The sequence below is a fragment of the Oreochromis niloticus genome, linkage group LG5 (assembly GCF_001858045.2).
Source record: "Oreochromis niloticus isolate F11D_XX linkage group LG5, O_niloticus_UMD_NMBU, whole genome shotgun sequence".
Taxonomy (NCBI): Eukaryota; Metazoa; Chordata; class Actinopteri; order Cichliformes; family Cichlidae; genus Oreochromis; species Oreochromis niloticus.
The window spans coordinates 15,109,342-15,126,854 of record NC_031970.2 but is presented as its reverse complement, the minus strand read 5'-3'; the positions used below and the strand labels follow the sequence as shown (position 1 = coordinate 15,126,854).

General features: G+C 38.1%; 2 protein-coding genes across 3 annotated transcripts; one reads left to right on the top strand and one right to left on the bottom strand.

Annotated features, from left to right (window-relative positions):
• Window positions 1–2,278: 2,278 nt before the first annotated feature.
• Window positions 2,279–17,361, bottom strand: ergic3 (ERGIC and golgi 3). 2 transcript variants are annotated; one of them, XM_003448367.4, is made up of 14 exons: window positions 17,170–17,361; window positions 15,303–15,373; window positions 14,170–14,257; window positions 13,948–14,067; window positions 13,156–13,252; window positions 12,889–13,054; window positions 12,121–12,178; window positions 9,647–9,661; window positions 7,212–7,243; window positions 6,932–7,028; window positions 3,302–3,366; window positions 3,055–3,191; window positions 2,762–2,817; window positions 2,279–2,632 (listed from the first exon to the last, which is right to left on the bottom strand). In XM_003448367.4, exons 1-14 carry the CDS (start codon window positions 17,255–17,257, stop codon window positions 2,553–2,555), a joined length of 1,170 nt encoding a protein of 389 aa, XP_003448415.1. In that variant the 5' UTR covers window positions 17,258–17,361; the 3' UTR covers window positions 2,279–2,552. The 2 variants fall into 2 exon arrangements, with proteins under 2 accessions (XP_003448415.1, XP_003448416.1); XM_003448368.4 differs by lacking the exon at window positions 9,647–9,661.
• Window positions 4,115–7,341, top strand: romo1 (reactive oxygen species modulator 1). The gene is made up of 3 exons (XM_003448366.5): window positions 4,115–4,272; window positions 5,868–5,998; window positions 6,311–7,341. The coding sequence occupies exons 2-3, from the start codon at window positions 5,868–5,870 to the stop codon at window positions 6,417–6,419; spliced, it is 240 nt and encodes a 79-aa protein (XP_003448414.1). The 5' UTR covers window positions 4,115–4,272; the 3' UTR covers window positions 6,420–7,341.
• Window positions 17,362–17,513: the final 152 nt, after the last annotated feature.

The window sequence follows — 17,513 nt, the reverse complement described above, 5'->3', positions numbered from 1 at the left end:
ACATGTGAGTCAGGAACAGAGTCAGACATTTACACGCTCTCTTCTTGTGGTTTGAAGCTGCCTGTTGACCCCTCTCATTTACTGACTGAAGCTTTTGGATGAGAATAACACTCGGGTCACGGGGATGAGGAGGAATATCGTCATCTGAAGCTACTGGCTGCACCAAATTTTTAACATCCGCATTTCACAAAAAAAACAAACAATAATTTAACCGCAGTCTAAGCGGGCAGATTTATATTTAGTTACCCCGCCGTATGAAAGAAATAGACAAACCTCAACAAATCAACCGCTTCCCTCAGTATTCTAATTCAAGAATATCTTTTTTGTATTCAAAGTGTTGAATTGTTGGATTCAGCCCCTCTCCTGAGGCAGTGATCAGTGTATTTGCACATATCCTGAATACAAAAAAAAAATGATGGTAAAATCATGGGAAAGATTTCATTTCCAATTCACATTATGGGAAGAGTCAGGGGTCACTTTGGTCTCTAGGGAGGCAACTTCCTCTATAACCATAAATGAATTACAACAATTTTCTGTTGACAGTCACTATAAAATGTCATGTGACCAAATCTCACTGTTCAGGTTTAGGGGAGAAAATAATTGAATGACTAAAGTCAAGGGGATGCTGAGGACAGGAGGACGTAGAGTGCAGTCTGGAAGATGTGTCATTAGAACCACACACACCACCACAGTGAGCTATTGTGATTCATCTTTGTATTTTCTTTCCAACCCGATGATATGTCATAGAGTCAAGTTCTTACACTAACCTCAGACCAGTAATCCTCAGACTCACATGATGTGCCTATGTGTGTGAACCTGATGAAAGTCAGACAGATGGAAACGGTGCAATTTAACTAATATTCCAGCAGTAAATCCGAGGGAGTTTTATTCAATCCCCATTAGTTTTCCCTCCTCGGGCGTCAGGTGGGCAGAGACTCAGTCCTAACATCTGTTTTTTAGCCACCATATGTAGAATTCTTAAATTAATGACTCCTTCAACTTCCAGTAATAGTTTTGAGGCAATAAAAGTTATAACTGTTAGCAAGAAAGCAAAAATTTTAATCACGTCTTTGAATTTATTTATTTATTGTTCAGCAATTCAAATAGTTCAAATGCTGTGTTCAAAGAGGGGTGATTATCTGAGACAGCTGCCTCTGATGGTGCAATAATGATGGAGGACACCGACATGAGGCTATTTTAAGTCTACTCAAAAAAGCGGTTTGACTGAATAATCAGACGTCTTTACATAGCGGCTTTAATTATGTGGGAATATTTGCAGTGCTCTGATTTTATCATTTCATTTTTTCCCAGCTACACACAGATTGAGGGCTGGGCTACACAGCTTTCATTTACACAACACTGAAACATTTCTGTCATCTATTTAGCACGCCTGTGTTTTACTCCACTCAGGTCCTGCTTGGTTTATAACATGGTCAGGGTATTTATCAGAGCTCTGATGAGGACCTGCAGGCCACATCGCCAGAATAAATTGGTGAAAATGACATTTTTCATCTTTTTACCGGAAGTTTGTTTATGAGTTGTATTTGAACCTTTAAATATTCAACACTGAAACTAATATACTGGGAAAGTGCATCTCAGGATTCAACTAGGTGTTAACGTAAGTCTTTTTTTTGGAGGGACAGGGGGGTTAATTACATTTTAGCAATATTTAAACACTAAATTCAACTTCTCAGTTGTACAGAAAGACATAAAGGGAACATGTGATGAGAATTTGCAAGTCAGGCTAAATTTAATATTTTTCTTGTCAATAAATCCCTTTTGAAAAGACCAAAACCAACAAACTATCTGACTATCTAAATACATAATACTAAAAAACAACAGCTTCCCAGTTATTTCTTAAAATAGCCGGTTAGTTAGCTTCATTAATTTGATTTACAACTGTTATTCAAAACAGCCATTTGGCAGCAATAGAGCAGGGTTGGTTTAGCTCTTTTGTGGAACTTGCTGAGAGTAAGAAAGATAAAATAAGACAAGCATATTTTACATGATTGTGACTTTTAAGGCCTACTGGGGCTTCAATTTGTGTGAAATTTCATCAGTGAGTCCAGGTTATATGAGGTGAATAAGTGATAGATGGCCTGTATTTCTCATTCCTCTATACACGGGGCTCAACCACGCTCCTCAACAATCATTCGGTGTAGTGATCTGACAGTGGACCGGTGCGCAGGTCCTTTTCCCCCCCGGAGGCTGGGTGTGCATCTGCTGCTGTGCTTGTAATCAATCACAGAAAAATCAATCTCTGATTCTGTCTCTGTCCTGTGTGGAGAGGAAAATTCAAAAACGCACAAGTTCCTCTCCAGACTTTTTCATGAACAAAAAAAGAGGCAGAGAAATTTAAAACCTGGACGATTTAAAACCTCTGTCTCTCTCTGCATTTCTCTCCCTCGACCTAAGAGAAGACAGAGAGATGGAGAGCTGTGCTCCCGCTTTCAAACTTCTCCCTCCACCTTTCTGCCCTTCTTCTCTCTGTCCTTCTGGCTCTGTCAGTGTCTTGGTCTGTGTTGCACCGTGGAGGCCACTGGGGAGCGCTGTTAGGATGTCTTCCCCAGCTCTATCTTCTTCTGGATGACACGAGCTGAATGGTAGATGAGCGAGTCGATCAGACCGGCCACTGCTCAGGTCAGGAGGTAGGATAAACACAGAAACACAGTTTGATTACATTTTTAATATTATATCCATATTTTATTGTACAAGTAATAACAGAGGGCTAAAAAAGGTATATGTAAATAGCACCACTGACCTGTAAATACTCCTCCAATAATGGCACAAACTCCTGTTAGGAAGTGCGTAAAGGATCTGAACATCGAGAGAGAAATTATTTGGTATTTAGATTTGGCAAAAAATATGAGGTTTCTTCTTGTGTAAAGGGAGTTTTTTGTTCCCATTGTCGCCATGCAAGTAAATATTGAGTCTTATAGATGACCTATCTACTAAATCAAACGGGTTTACTGCAATGGCACACTCACAATATAAAAACTTATCATAGTGTTTGAAAAACGGTCATCAATAATGAAAGCTACTGTTACAACTTGCCTGTGTTTCTCTGTGAATTTAACCATCATGGGTGACAGCTCATATAAAACAAAGACGCCTGGCAGCCCCTGGTCTCCTATTAGCCCGTTGGCCACTTTCTCGTGCCTGGTGACTGAGAACTGGTTTGTTTTTACCACCTGGTGAAAAAAAGGAAACACAACAAAAAGCTCAGTAATCAGGGCTGTAATATATTTGTTATGTTTTTGGTGCATTTGAAGAGTAAAAATGAACAAACTGTTCGACTAACCTCGCCATCAGTTTTCATGTAGATGGTAGGAACAATTTTCACAAAATACTGGTACATCATTGACGCTGTGGGGAGGAACGTTTTTACCATTAAAATATGAAAGCAGTCACATTTAAAAACATAATAACAAAAAAAATCTATAGACTTCACACCCAACCACCGTTGTATTCTATTGTCTCAGATATTAAAACAAGTGTTCATCACATGTTTTATATTTAGGGCTACTTTTAATTCAGTTTACAACATGGCACAATCTGACAACACTTCAAACCCTAAACAAAAAGAGTCACACACACACAGTGAGGGTACGAAGCTGAATCACAGCATGTCAATTAACTTAAAATGAATGCACATAACTAGCTGTTTAGAGAGTCCTTCTCCTGCCATTATTTTTATATTTTAGCTTTGTGCCACTTCTCATCTATACCTCAGGAAATGAGACACCTTCAGCTGGCAGCAGGACAGAGGAGACCAGGAACCGCAAATCCATTACTTGGATATCCCAAAGAACCAAAATGTTTTTTGATTAGTAAAACTTTATGTCAGAATCTTAAAAAATTTCAGGGGGGGTGGGTAGGTAGTTTCTGTACTCAAACATGTGATTTAAATTTGGATTAAATCTACACCACAGCTTTTAAAAAACTGACCTCAAAACAAAGGAGTAACAGTAATGTGTTAAAGAACACAATAGTGTGAATGCTGTTGGGAATTCACACAATTATCTGTTTAATGGAAATAAATAGGAAAATTGTATTAAATGTTGTAATGAAACAACCACAGGATGGCGCTGTTTGCTTCCCCCCGTCTACGTTACTGTAGCTCTTTATGACCTTCCTCTATCTTTTCCTTCTTCCTCTGTCCGGTTATGGAGGTCTGCTTGAAAGGCATTTAACAGCAACTGCGCTCAAACTCACGAGAAACCTGAAGTTTCAAATCTAAAAAACAACTAAGTTTTAAATACACAATTAAAGGTAAGCGTGACTTCGGACTCATTCTCTTCAGAAATCACACAGGCTGTCGGTGGGACCGGGCCTCGTCTGTCTCAAGGCCACAGGTGACGTTAGCATGCTAGGCTAGCACAACAAACCACACGGAGAGAAAACGTGAATTTGATAGGTTTCATCATGGACGAGTTGAAATCACCAAAGGAGACCACACTTTCCTTTGTTATCTTGGTTTACATATAAGCGCTCTTAAACGGCAAACGTTAACACACATGGACAAGCTAACGTTAGCCTAGCATCCCAGTTAGGGAACAGAATAAGTCTATGACCTGATTTGTATTATTGCAAGACAACGCAACAGATTAAAATGTCTTTAAGCTGTAATGGTTTTAACTTGAGTGACTTTCATTACAGACTGATCTCAGGTATGTTTTTATAATATTACTGGCAACGATGCACAAGTGTATCCACAAAGTCAGCAAACATACAGAAATGCGCGTAGCTGGAAAATAAACTAATTACTGATGGTAACTGCAGAGTGTACTGGGATGCGTGCGCAACTGGGATCGCTGGATTAACTGAGTAACCTTAAGGCAAAAAAAACCCCCAAAACAAACACTTAGTACATAATTGTTATACTTGAATACTTTCATTGCAAAAAAACTCAACAAGGTTCTTGTAGGCACTTTGAGCTGTAATGACGACCATGCAGTGATCTGAGATTGTTTACAAGCTTCAACCTGAACATTTACCCGTGACAGCTGCTCACCTACATCCTTGCAGCTATTCTTAGATTTATAGTCTACTTTTATTAATGCAGTTTACACTACTCTTGTATAATCTCAATACTCTTCTTTAGCCCCATTTTTAGTTATTTTTTGTTATCATTGTTGCATTTAAATACATTTTTTTGTATAAGGTCCTAGATAGCACTTTTACTGTTTTGTCATTATACACTGTACTATTTTTATTTGTAATCTTGCTGTTGTAGTACTAGTTTTCTTTCTATTTTGACATAAATTAGAGACATTGTAGCCTCTGACACCTGAACTCATAAATAAAGTTCAAAGCCCTGGTTGTGCCAGTTAAAGAATAATATTCTTTAGAAGAATACAACCCGACACATGTAATTTTCTCACGTGGGAATAATATTGTTGGCTGATATTGCCAAGATGATTACTGATGTTTACTGACAGCGCTGACTGAGATTTATTTCAGGATGGGTACATTTTTATGGCTAACATGAGGAAAAACATCTTGAACAGTTCATGTATTTGGATACTTAAGTGGTTTTTTCCTGCCAGAAAAGGGGAATGAATAGCTAAAAAAAGCACCATTTATCAGACAAAACATTTGAATACTAGAATCAGCCCTGAGTTTCATTAATGGTGAATCACAAGTTGCAATCTAGAACTTGCAGTGGTTAATCTAATCAAATGGTCAACAAAAATGATATGCTATCAGTTTTAGTAAGTTTTACTTTTATTTATTTACTTTTACTTATTTACTTTTATGGCTGGAGTGGTTATGTTGCCATTGCTTTTGCAGATAAAATAGCTAATACTGATGAAATTAGTAAATATTATAATCTCTGAAGTCATCATTTTTGTTGCTCTCTGTAGATGCCGGTGGCTGTAGGTCCATATGGCCAGACCCAGCCAAGTTGCTTTGATCGGGTCAAAATGGGCTTCATGATGGGTTTTGCAGTAGGAATGGCTGCTGGTGCCATGTTTGGTACTTTCTCCTGTCTCAGGTGGGTTTGAATTTGGTCTGGGAACAAACTATGTACATAAGATGTAACAGTATAGTGCTGCTCGAAGTGATCTAAGTGGTAAATCCAGACAGTGCGTTTTGTGTGTTTTGCTACAATAATTGAAAACAATCTTATTAAAAAAATGTGTCTTATGCTCACAGATATGGAATTTTTAAATTTAATGTAAATGTTGCTTGCTTTGACTCGATGAAGAAATTAAAGCTTTAACATGTTTCAATCTTGAGGCTAAATATGGAGCGTCTCACTCTAGGTTACATGAATAAAAAGTAAGACTGTTGTTTCTGTCTCCAGGATCGGGATGCGTGGCCGGGAGCTCATGGGAGGAGTAGGAAAGACCATGATGCAGAGTGGAGGGACGTTTGGCACTTTTATGGCCATTGGTATGGGTATTCGCTGCTGAAGACAAGAGGAAAGACCTATATACAAATATTCAACCATGGGACTCTTCAAATATTCCCAGTCACAGCTTTCTGTCCATTCATCTCAGCCTACAGTCTAGTTTTGTCAATAAAAGTTCAAATTCGTGAAATGGTTTTCAGGGGGCATGTGATTTACTTTTTGATGCCTTACAAAAAAAAGAAACAAACAACTGGTAACACAGGTAATTATATTTAGTTCAGTGACATAACAGGGAAATACATTTTCTTATCAATGCTGGTTTCTTTTGGTTACCAGCCAACCTTCTATTTTAAACATGACCGGAAACCTGGAAGTTCACAATTGGCACATCTCTAACCACAGTTAAGAGTTTGGAGTTGTTGATCAATTTGTCACTGAACAGTTGTTTGACAGGTTTGTCCAACTCGGAAACATTAATCCGAGAAGTAAACACTTGAGATTAAGTGCCAGGCTGCTCCTGCTTTGATGTCAGCAGCACTACTGATATTAAAAACAAAAACTTGTATCACTCACCCTGTGGTGCTGTGACATCGGTCCCATCCAGGGGGTTAACAAGACCGGGGTAATCTTTACCAAACGACAGGTGTTTTATCAGATGGGTCATGTTTATCTGTAGAGAGAGATTACAAGTTAGCAGATCTCGGAAAGTCCTGAGTAACGAGCAGTAGGCATAAAATTTCACTGCTGAAACAACCAGATAGCTTGGACTGTTACATACTTGCAGTATGTATTATGAACACCTTCTTGAAATTACAACTTTAAGAAAACATCAAGAAAAATTTGTGTTACTTACATTGTCCAAGCCAAAACTCTGCAGGTCGTGTACTGCAAAAGAAACAAAACCACTTTAAATCGCTTACTGAAAAATAAAAAATGCAAATACAGGCCATGTGTAGTGAAGGAAATAAAATGTGTTCAAATCAGTTTGTGTGATTGAGTAGTGCCCCTTTGTTCAGCTGTTTGACTCAATTGGTGGATGAATCTGTGGCTCCCTGGCACAAAAGTTCATTCCAGAGTTGGTAGATATCTGTCAAATGCTGGAGTCTCGAAAATGGGATAAATTTAGGGCACTTTTATGGTAAGGAGGTTGGATTTAGAGGGACTGACAAGCAGCAAGTTCTACAATGGCTCCACAGACAAACTCGTCACCTTTTTGGAAGAACTACAATCACACAAACAAGTGACAGCTGCACAGTGCAGAAGCTGATCAGGACAAAATCTTAGTGTAGCCAAAGGATTGAGTTCACCACATGCTTAGCAGTAATGTATTACCCCTGTACTGCAATTATTACTTGTATGTGCAGTAATAAAGGTACTGGTTTAGTAAATTTTATGACAAAAAAAAAAGTAATACCTCTACAAATTCAGAAAAGCAGACTTAAAATACATTTTTTCTTATACAAGCTGTAAGCCTGGTCCAGTACAATGGGTGTCATTATGTATTTGATGAATTTGGAATTTTACTTATCACACTCATGAGTTACACAGTCAGGGGAACAAAACAGCCCAGAGACCAGAAATGTTAGGTACGCAGATGCTTGCCATTATTATACACACTGTAACTTGGAGCTTCGATCATCAAGCAAAGAAGAGGAGCAGTCTACAGAAGTCAAGTTATGTTGAACCTACACAATCTTTCCATTTTCAAACTTTAAAGATGATGCTGACTTAAAGGGAACCGATTCTGCTTTATTCCTGCTCCATGTGTTTTTTTTCTTGCACTATACTGCAGTAGTTTAGCATGATTTACAGTCCAAAATAATTCATCTTATACTGAGTGCAACTCTTCAGTTCGCCTTCTCTCTGAAGTTCTCCCTTCCCGCTCCCTGTAAGCCTACTTTGTTCTGCTCACAGCTAAAGTAAGAGAGACTATATTAGGGACATCCAGGGTTTCTAAAGACAAAGCCAGTAGGGGGGGAAAAAAGTGAAACTGAGTGTTTAGGAGGCGGATCTTTTGGCTCACACCATTACTTCTATGCTGACCTCATTATTTTAAAGTTCAACCATGTTTAATAAGAGCGTCCACCACTGGAGCAGTATATACTGTCTCACACACATACACATACATATGTATATATATGTATGTGTATGACAGCCAATCAGAAAAGGCATAATAGGTCCCCTTAGAAGTAACAAAAGGCTTTACACAAGTGCAGCAGGACTCCCCAACACCCATCAGCAACACTCCCCTTGAAATCCAACACTTTTTTATCACTTTGCTTAATTACAGCATAGGTATATGTATTGACAGTAAGTAAACTGCTCAAAAAAATTAAAGGAACACTTCTTTAATCAGAGAACATCATGAAGTCAGTTAAACTCCTAGGATGTTGATTTGGCTAGTTAAGTAGCAGAGGGGGTTGTTGACCTGTTTCCGCTGCTTTGGTTTTAATTAAATTAACAACAGGCGCACTAGAGGGGCAACAATGAGACAACCTCCAAGACAAGAATGGTCTTACAGGCGGAGGACACTGGCATTTTTCCCATCTTTGTCATTTCTGACAGTTTTTGATTTATTAGTGTTGCATTTAGCTAGAGTCAGCATCACTGCTGGCAGCATGAGGCAATACCTGGACCCTACAGAGGTTGCACAGGTACTCCCAACTCCTCCAGGATGATCATTAATACATGCCACTGCCAGAAGACTGTCTCCCAACACCGTCTCAAGAGCATGGAGGAGATTCCTGGAGACGGGCAGTTACTCTGGGAGCCCTGGACAGGATTATAGAAGTTCCTTAACCCATCAGCAGAACCAGTGTCGGTTCCTTTGTGATGAAGCAGGATGATGACAGCCAGAGCTAAAAAATGACCTCCAGCATGGCACTGGTCTGAATGTCTCTGGCCAGGCAATCAAAAACAGGCTACCTGGCACCGTGGAGCCCGACTGGCATTTGCCATAAAGCCGCACAGAGCTCTACAGGTTAGGCAACAGCACCCTGACTGCCCTTAGATATGAGGATGAACTCCTTGGACCCACTGTCAGACCTCATGCTGATGTGTTGGGTCCTGGGTTTGATTTTGGAGAAATGGTCGAGCCTGCCATATCATTTTTTTCACTTTTGTTTTTCAGGGTGTCTTTAGCTAATGTGTTTTCCCCACATTTTTTTGAGCAGTGTTCTTCATTATGTGCAACAATTTATTGTAACAATAAGCAGGCTAATAAACTGCATTAAAGCTGTTCTTCAAAAGAATAAAAAAAATAAAATCTGCAAAAAAAGATGGACTTACTTTCCACAGCGTGCACTACAGAAAAAGGAGAAAAGAGTCACAATAGTAATGCAGGTAGACAGCAAACCATGTTATATTAAAGTGGTTGGGCGTGTCAGTAGGGGCTGCACAACTTTGACAAACTGAGTTTTTATGCTCAATACTTTTAGATTTATTCCATTAAGAAACTAATAACAACTCGGGCAATGAAAACAAGCTCTTTGTGTTTGTGATTTGGCTGTTTAGGAGTATTAAAAGCTTAACTCCTTTATACATTTTGATTTATAAGCTTGAGATTTACAGCACAGAAAAATATCCAATTGAGGAGGATTATATTTGTCAGCTCTAAAAGGTTTGAGCCCCTTGTGATTTAGAAAACAGTTTGTATCCTGTCGGAGTAATTGTGCAGTCCCACACACACAGTACAGAGGGTTTAAGGTCAGTCCAGGCTGGAGATGATTTGGGACCAGAGTAATAATGAAGCTGGTTTATTTCAGCCACAGCCTCGCTTACAGTCCTCAAGTGATTCTTGTCTCTTGTTTCTGCTGATAAGCATTTAAATATTACACCGATGACATTCAGTCATGATCTCACATTAGCAACTCAAGAACAAAGGTCAGTGTTTTATGTTCCAGGTAGGAAACTAAAATCAACAGTGGAAAGTGCAGTAAAACGTCAGCTTCCTTCACTGTTTTACCAGCCAGCCAGGTTTTTATTAAAACACATGATTCTTTATACTTTTAAATTTGGTATTCAGACAGTTTTAGAGTCAGATCAGAAGTAGTGTTGTGTACCAAATAAAAATAAATGTTTTTAGCATGTGGTAGCTGGCTACTGTTAATTTCCTGCTCTGGTACTCCATGAGGTCTAAGTCATCAATGAGAATAAGAAATGCCTTAACCCACTGTTATTGTGTCTTAGCTGAAGATGTTTAATTTTAATTTGAAACAGAACAATTTAAAAGTCCAACTTCCACATCCTGATAGTACTGGTTGGCATTACATAAGCAAGTTTACAAAATAAATCAGTCAAAGCATAAAAAGTGTCTTAGACCTCATGTGGTGACTGTACTTATGAGGGAAACATTTAGCAGGCAGACAAAACAAAACAAAACACTTCCAGTCACAATAATGAGCAAAATGCATACACAATGATATTAAACAAAACAGAAACACAAGGAAGAAATGAATAAAAGGAATAAAAACGTAGACAAACACTATGTGAGAGGTAAAATGATGAGAAAATTGCACTTTGGCTGAAAATAAATCTGCTACGAACAGTTCAGAACAGATTTGTTAGCTCCAGAAAAACTCTTTGGTTTATCTACAAACTCAAAGTTCAGCCGTCTTCTAAAGAGAAACCTCTGAGTACAGAATATAACACCCATCATGAAACACTGCAGTCAGCTTTGTAAAACCTGATGTGGGTTCAGTCAAACTCCCAGGCAGTGCATGAAAAACAACACGAATGACATGCAGTGTCACTCGTACCTCTTTCCAGTAACTGCAAAGCATGAATAAAAGAATGTATTGTTTTCTGCCTGTGAAATCATAAAACCTTTTCAAAATAAAAGACTGAAGATTTCAGAACTTTATGGATTTTAGCTAATATAACACACTGACCATTGCCTTTAAAAAAAAAAAATAGCCTAAATTTACATTTTTATCCGCTGACTGGTGAGTGCGTGTCTCAGATCCTGTATTGGTAGACAAGATCAGCTGACTGCACTGTAGCAATCCCAGCTACTATATGTCAAAATCTTTATCACTGAGCTAAAGTGAGTATTCTCAACAAAGCAGTCTGAATAGTGACAAATTGCTGTCATATTTATTTCACAAGTAATAAATGCTAAAGCCAAACTGATTTATATTTATTCTTACTATTTTACATTTTTCAAAATGTAAAATAATAAGCTAGCTTTTTGTGCATGATTTTCTGCAGCTGTTTATAATGAATAGATTTACACGTGTGGCTCAATGTGGACATTTGATTGATGGATGGCTGGATAAATGAATAAATACAGACAGAGAGACTGATGAACATACATACCCATCAAAGGTTTATAAACACCCTTATGACAGCATCGTAAACTTGTCTGCTAGTCACTCCAAATTTATTTGGAAAAATATAGTCACAGTCATTTAACTGCAATTCTTTCTGTTTAATTTAGGTGTCGTTCAAACAGCGCAGTGATGAAATCCAGGTGAAACACTCCAGACTACAGTGCTCTGTCTCAGATCACTGCTGAATTGTCTGTGATAAAATACGTTACCTATAGAAACATCAATTCATCAAAAAGCTTCGTATTTAGAAACTTGATGCAAATCTGAGATGCCAACAGTTCTATAGATTCTGGCTTTTTAAAGGTATTTTGGGCTTCTGATTATAATTACTTACAAAGCTCTGCCAATTAGTAAAATAAAAATAAAATAAGGGTGTTAAAAACCTTTGGTTAGGTGTGTCTGTGAGCTGAATGGAGTGGCAGCATCTCTTACCGTGGACATGAGACTGCTGGAAACTTTTTCCTGGAGCGAAGTGGAAATTTCCTGCCACCTAAAGCATATAAAAACCCACCGCAAAACATAAAACATCTATGTATACACAGATATATCAATGTATTAAATTCACTTTGATTAAAATGTCAAGTGATAGCATTGCAAAGGAGTTTTTGTTTAAATTGCAGTTGCATTTATAACATATTATTCCTGTTAAACTCTTTCTTGCAAAAATGCTACATTAATATTTTTTTAAAATGTTATCTTGTTATATTTTAACTTTGCTCAAAGATCATCTCAGATCATGTTCCACACAGTGGTCCCAATAACAGGGCACAACATTGCTGCATTAGGGAAATAAGGCCAGCTTATGACTGAAACTGGTGCTCAAGGAAACGGCGAATAAAAGGCACAGACAAATAAGAGTGACATTTACTTATTTACATAAGTAAATGTCACTCTTATTTGTCTGTGCCTTTTATTCGCTATTAATAACTCTCAAAGCAGTTTCTTCATAGGCTGGAAATTCTGGATCTTGCAAAACAAGAACCAGCAATGTCAACATAAAGTTACACAGTTATGTATCATTCTGAGACTTGACGAAAAATACAGGTGAGCCAGTTGTGTCATCCCAGGTATGACATACTACTGATGTCATCTGAGCAGTATTCTCGTTTTGAACCCTGGATGTCCTCCCGAGAGATAACAAGCCTGCTGATCTTTGACAGCCCTGCCATGTTATTAAGGATGACGTGTAAGAGTTCATACCTTGTTGACTTCCAGGAAGCCGTAAACCTGACAGCCTTCATTCTTCTGCTCCTGCATCTTCTGAGTGAAACCCTCTCTTTTACACTGCTCGATGGTGTCTGCACTCTTGAACGCCCAGCCTCGCCGCCGATACGCTTCCCGCACATCATCACAGGTGTTGCAGCATCTGGACACACACAGCAAGAAGAACCAAGGCGAGTTAACACAGGGTCATACAGTAAACAAAGTAAACAGAGACAGAAAGAGCAGCCTGTGTTTGTGTCTTACTTGAGATCTTCAGTTTCAGCTCCGTAGCAGCTCTCGCATCTGTCTGGGTCCAGCGTGCTGGGATCAAACACTTCGCCATCATCAGCCTTACCAAGCTCTGAACAAGAAAACACAAAATAATCGTGACGATTAGCAGCCTAACAACATCCTTACCTCAGCACATCACTCTAAGGAAGTTAAGCCCTTTCTAAATGACATAGTTGTGTGTTTTTTTTTTAAATATATGTCAGTAAAAAGACCTAATATCCTGTCAGTAATGCACATATGACAATAGCATACACATGTAAGAAATATTCTTTTTGTACAGATTCTTGTCATCTTCATATATTTGTATTTTGAGTCAACGGTGCTTTCTATACTAGAGTGCAGAGAAGCAACTTGACTTTTGGATTTGTGAGCATATCTTTCTGAATTTTCTCAGAGAGCAACAAGACTGTAAAACTCCTCTGTATTTCTCACTTGTCAATAAGTCACAGATCTTATGCGTGTATCAGTGATGCATCATGTTGATCACTGGAATGTTTGGGAAGCAAAAAAACTAAGCAGGAAAATGGAACGAGTTTGCTGACTCATCGTCTGTTTTAAAAATATGCCCAAAGAATTTTGCAATGCAGAGGCTCTGCAACAAGAAAACAAGCAAACAAACAAAGGAAAAACTGAACAAAAACACAAAAAACGATCACATATCTTGACATTATTTGTTAATCCACTGCGCTGACAAATCAAATATGCACACCTCCACACACTGAACAGTATCAGCACCTTAATGGTGAGCTTAACATCAGCTTTTACCGTGCTTTTCTGCCTCCTGGGTGACAGGTTTGAACTCTTTATCCAGCCGCTGTTTGAACAGATTGTGTTCAACGTCCAGCTGCTGCTCACCAGCCACGTCCATTGCATCTATACTAAGATCTGCCAAGAGAAAAAGCAGATGTTGGTCTTTACCATTAACATATGTTACGATTAGCATGCTAACTTCATCAATCTGGAGCTTCTTGAAAACAGAGAACTTACAGGCACACGGCATGTGAGGGAAAATAATATCGATGTTGATTTTGAGTTTGTCTCCCCGTGACGTGTCGACATACAGCTCAGGATGGACCTGCCGGGCACAGATGATTGTTAACTTAGTCATCCACGTAAAACAGAAACACCAGTTCAAACAAACATATTTAATCAGTGAGGGAACAATTTATCTCTGATGCTTTTTGTTTTTTAAACACCAAAGAAACAGAAACTTAAGTATTCATTTCTGCACTAAACACAGTAAAGTTTATGAGAAAACCCTCACATGATATATTTCACATAGAATTTCAAAAAACATCAGTTAACATCAGCTGATTTGATTGATCTGAGTCATGCAGTGAGGTCAAAACAAAATGCTACATCACTTTAACACTCAGGTTCTTACTGGATTTAGAGTTGATCTTAACTGCATTTCAGCTGCCAATGAAAATAAGTTAGTATTATAACTCTCAAATCCTTCACACACACACACACTATTTCACTGTTTACATATGCAGACTCATCAGAGCAGTCTAACAGGTATTTCAGGCCACCTATATCAGCAGTCTGTACTTTTAATCATTGGTAGAAAACATTAACACAATCAGGATCTTGGAAACCACGTCATCAGTTTCAGTTAACTGGTATCAAAGGAGACCAGATTTATGATTATGGTTCTTTGTAGATAGTAAATACAGATTCATTCATAATGGAAATTTTATTGGAAATTTGTTTTATGGAGATGCTGCACTAAGCCCCAGTATGAGACTTAAGTCGCCTGCTGTAACCCCAAGTATTCATTTTGGTATCATATATGGGAACAAGAACAAAAATAATCATCATACTTAGAGACTACACTAGACAGTAAATATTTTCTTAAATTTTACTGAAAAGACTTAGCTCTAGCTCTAGAATATTCACATTCAAAAATAGCTGTGAAATTTCTGTAAATGAATTTCTGACATGTTTGATTAGACCACTGGCCTGCACATGTAGAAGCTCAGAAACAAGTGTACAAAAAAACGGTTTTGGAAATAAAGCCTGTTATTTATTACTTTGTGTGCCAGGTGTTGGGTTTAATTTCACAGGGTGGAGGATGACACTCTCTAAAGAGGACATCAAATTAAAGTGGATAAACTCACCTCTTTAGTCAGATAGTATTGCAACTCAGAGACAAACAGGATTAGCATGATGACACCACTGATTATAGTCACTGCAGAGACACAGAGGAAGTATGCATTTTAACACCACACAATATCACATTTCTGTATAATGAGAAAACTCTGAACTATAAGCAAGTGATTACATGAAAGGAATACGTGTTCAATAATAACATGGAAAAGAAGCAGCATTATTATTACTTGTACCTTCTTTCCAAAAGTAATCCAATATTCATATATTGCCTAACTCTCGTGTGTACAGATTGTATATATACATACATAATATGGCACCAATAATTCCACAAACTAGCCTACACCATCATCTGCTCAGCTGAATGCTACAGATAGCGCTGAGTCAAAGATCTTCTGCCGAATAACTACGTCTAGGTCTAGATATTTTTTGACACCATGACATTTAATATTTACATAATACATTTAATATACATAATGTATTCAAGTGGTGCAGCATGGTGGCACAGTGATTAGCGTCAAGGCGATACTGAAATTTGGTCTAGTCCTTTGGCATCACTGAGACAGAACTGACGCTCCCAAATGCTCTTTTTTCAAGGATCATGTTCTAACTTTTCCTAAATCTAAACAACTAAACAGTCCATAAATCTGAATAACAAAAGCAAAAACTGTTTCAAAATGAAATCAATTGGCAATTGAGAATAAAGATGAAAGTGGAAAAGACAAAAGTCCAAATGTGAGGTGAACCTCTGTCTACTGTGAAAAAAAAACCTCATAATGTAGTCTGTAAATCAAGGTTAGTATCTCTCTGTTACAGCAATGCTAAAAGATGTGAGCATCAAAAAGATTCTTCTAAGACAAAGACAGAATGTGGGAAAATGGCATCATGTGACACACCAGGATGCCGACTCACTCCATTGTCTAATCTTTATCAGCAGGAAAAGCTGTAAAACTTAGACAAATAAAGTCCAAAAATGTATGCATTTCTTCATATTTTCCAAAGCCGTCCGCCGGGCAGGCCAGATTCAAGTCTTTCTTGGGCGGATTCTGGTTCTTATGTTTGACACCCCTGGTTTAGATGATACATGCTACATACTACATACTTCTTCTTCCATATTCACAAAACAATTTGACAATTTTGACAATCATTAGTTTAAAAAAATCCCAGGATTATAATTAACAATAGCCCTGTTGGAAGATCAAAAGGATTAAAAAGTCTCGCGTTTATTTATAAATCATCCTCTACACAATTTTAGTTCCTACCAAACTCCACAATACTGTTGTAGTTCACACATCATGATAACAACACTGTCTCTAAGCAAATGTCTGCACACTGCGCTGTAATAGATATGTTGTATATAAATTTTCTAATGATGCTTGTCCCATCTCTTATGTTATTGTCATCATAGTATAATTAATTTAGTTCAAACCTTTTCACATCTGTTTTTACCTCTTGAATACCCTCTCTCGAATTAATAAAGATTTACTCTATAAAAACCACAGGAGCAAGACTACACACTAGTCATCAGTCTTGTAAAATCATGCAAAATTAAAAGTCCTTTACAAAAAGCCTGTGGCACAAACTGCTCAAAATATGCGATTTACCGGTTTCTCTGCATTTGCAGCCACTTTATGCTCAACTGTTACTGAGCTAGCTGCATCGCTGCTCTGTTATCGGAAATGTAAATATTACAGACATCTATTCTGCTTGATTTCAGGCTTCCCTTGAGCATGCATGCCACGACTGTAACTTTATTCATGTGCACTGTATTTGATCACTGATAGGAGAAATGAAGCAAAAGCCTTGTTGTTAGCCGCTGCAGCTAACAGGCTGTATGTATGAATGGCTGCTGCTCTGTGAAAAATTAAAGCTTCTCACCGGTCGCTCCTCCCCACGTCTTCACTCGGAAATCCTCCAGAGTTTTAGGATAAGCGTCAAACTGCTTCAATTTGTTTAACGTGTCCATTTTCTAAACCTCTAATCACCCGCTACAAAAAAATGTTACCGACAGATTCCTCCAGACACACACGCCAGTCCTCCACTTTCACTTCCGGGGCAAGCTTGGGCCAATCAACGCCGGCCGCGTATTTTTTTTCTTTCGCCTTGTTTTCTTTATTCAAAGGTCTACCTGTGGACACGCTGGTTTACACGCTGGTTTACATACAGTTACGTATGTTTTACAATAATAATAATCATCTTTGTGGTGATTATCAGTAGTTACA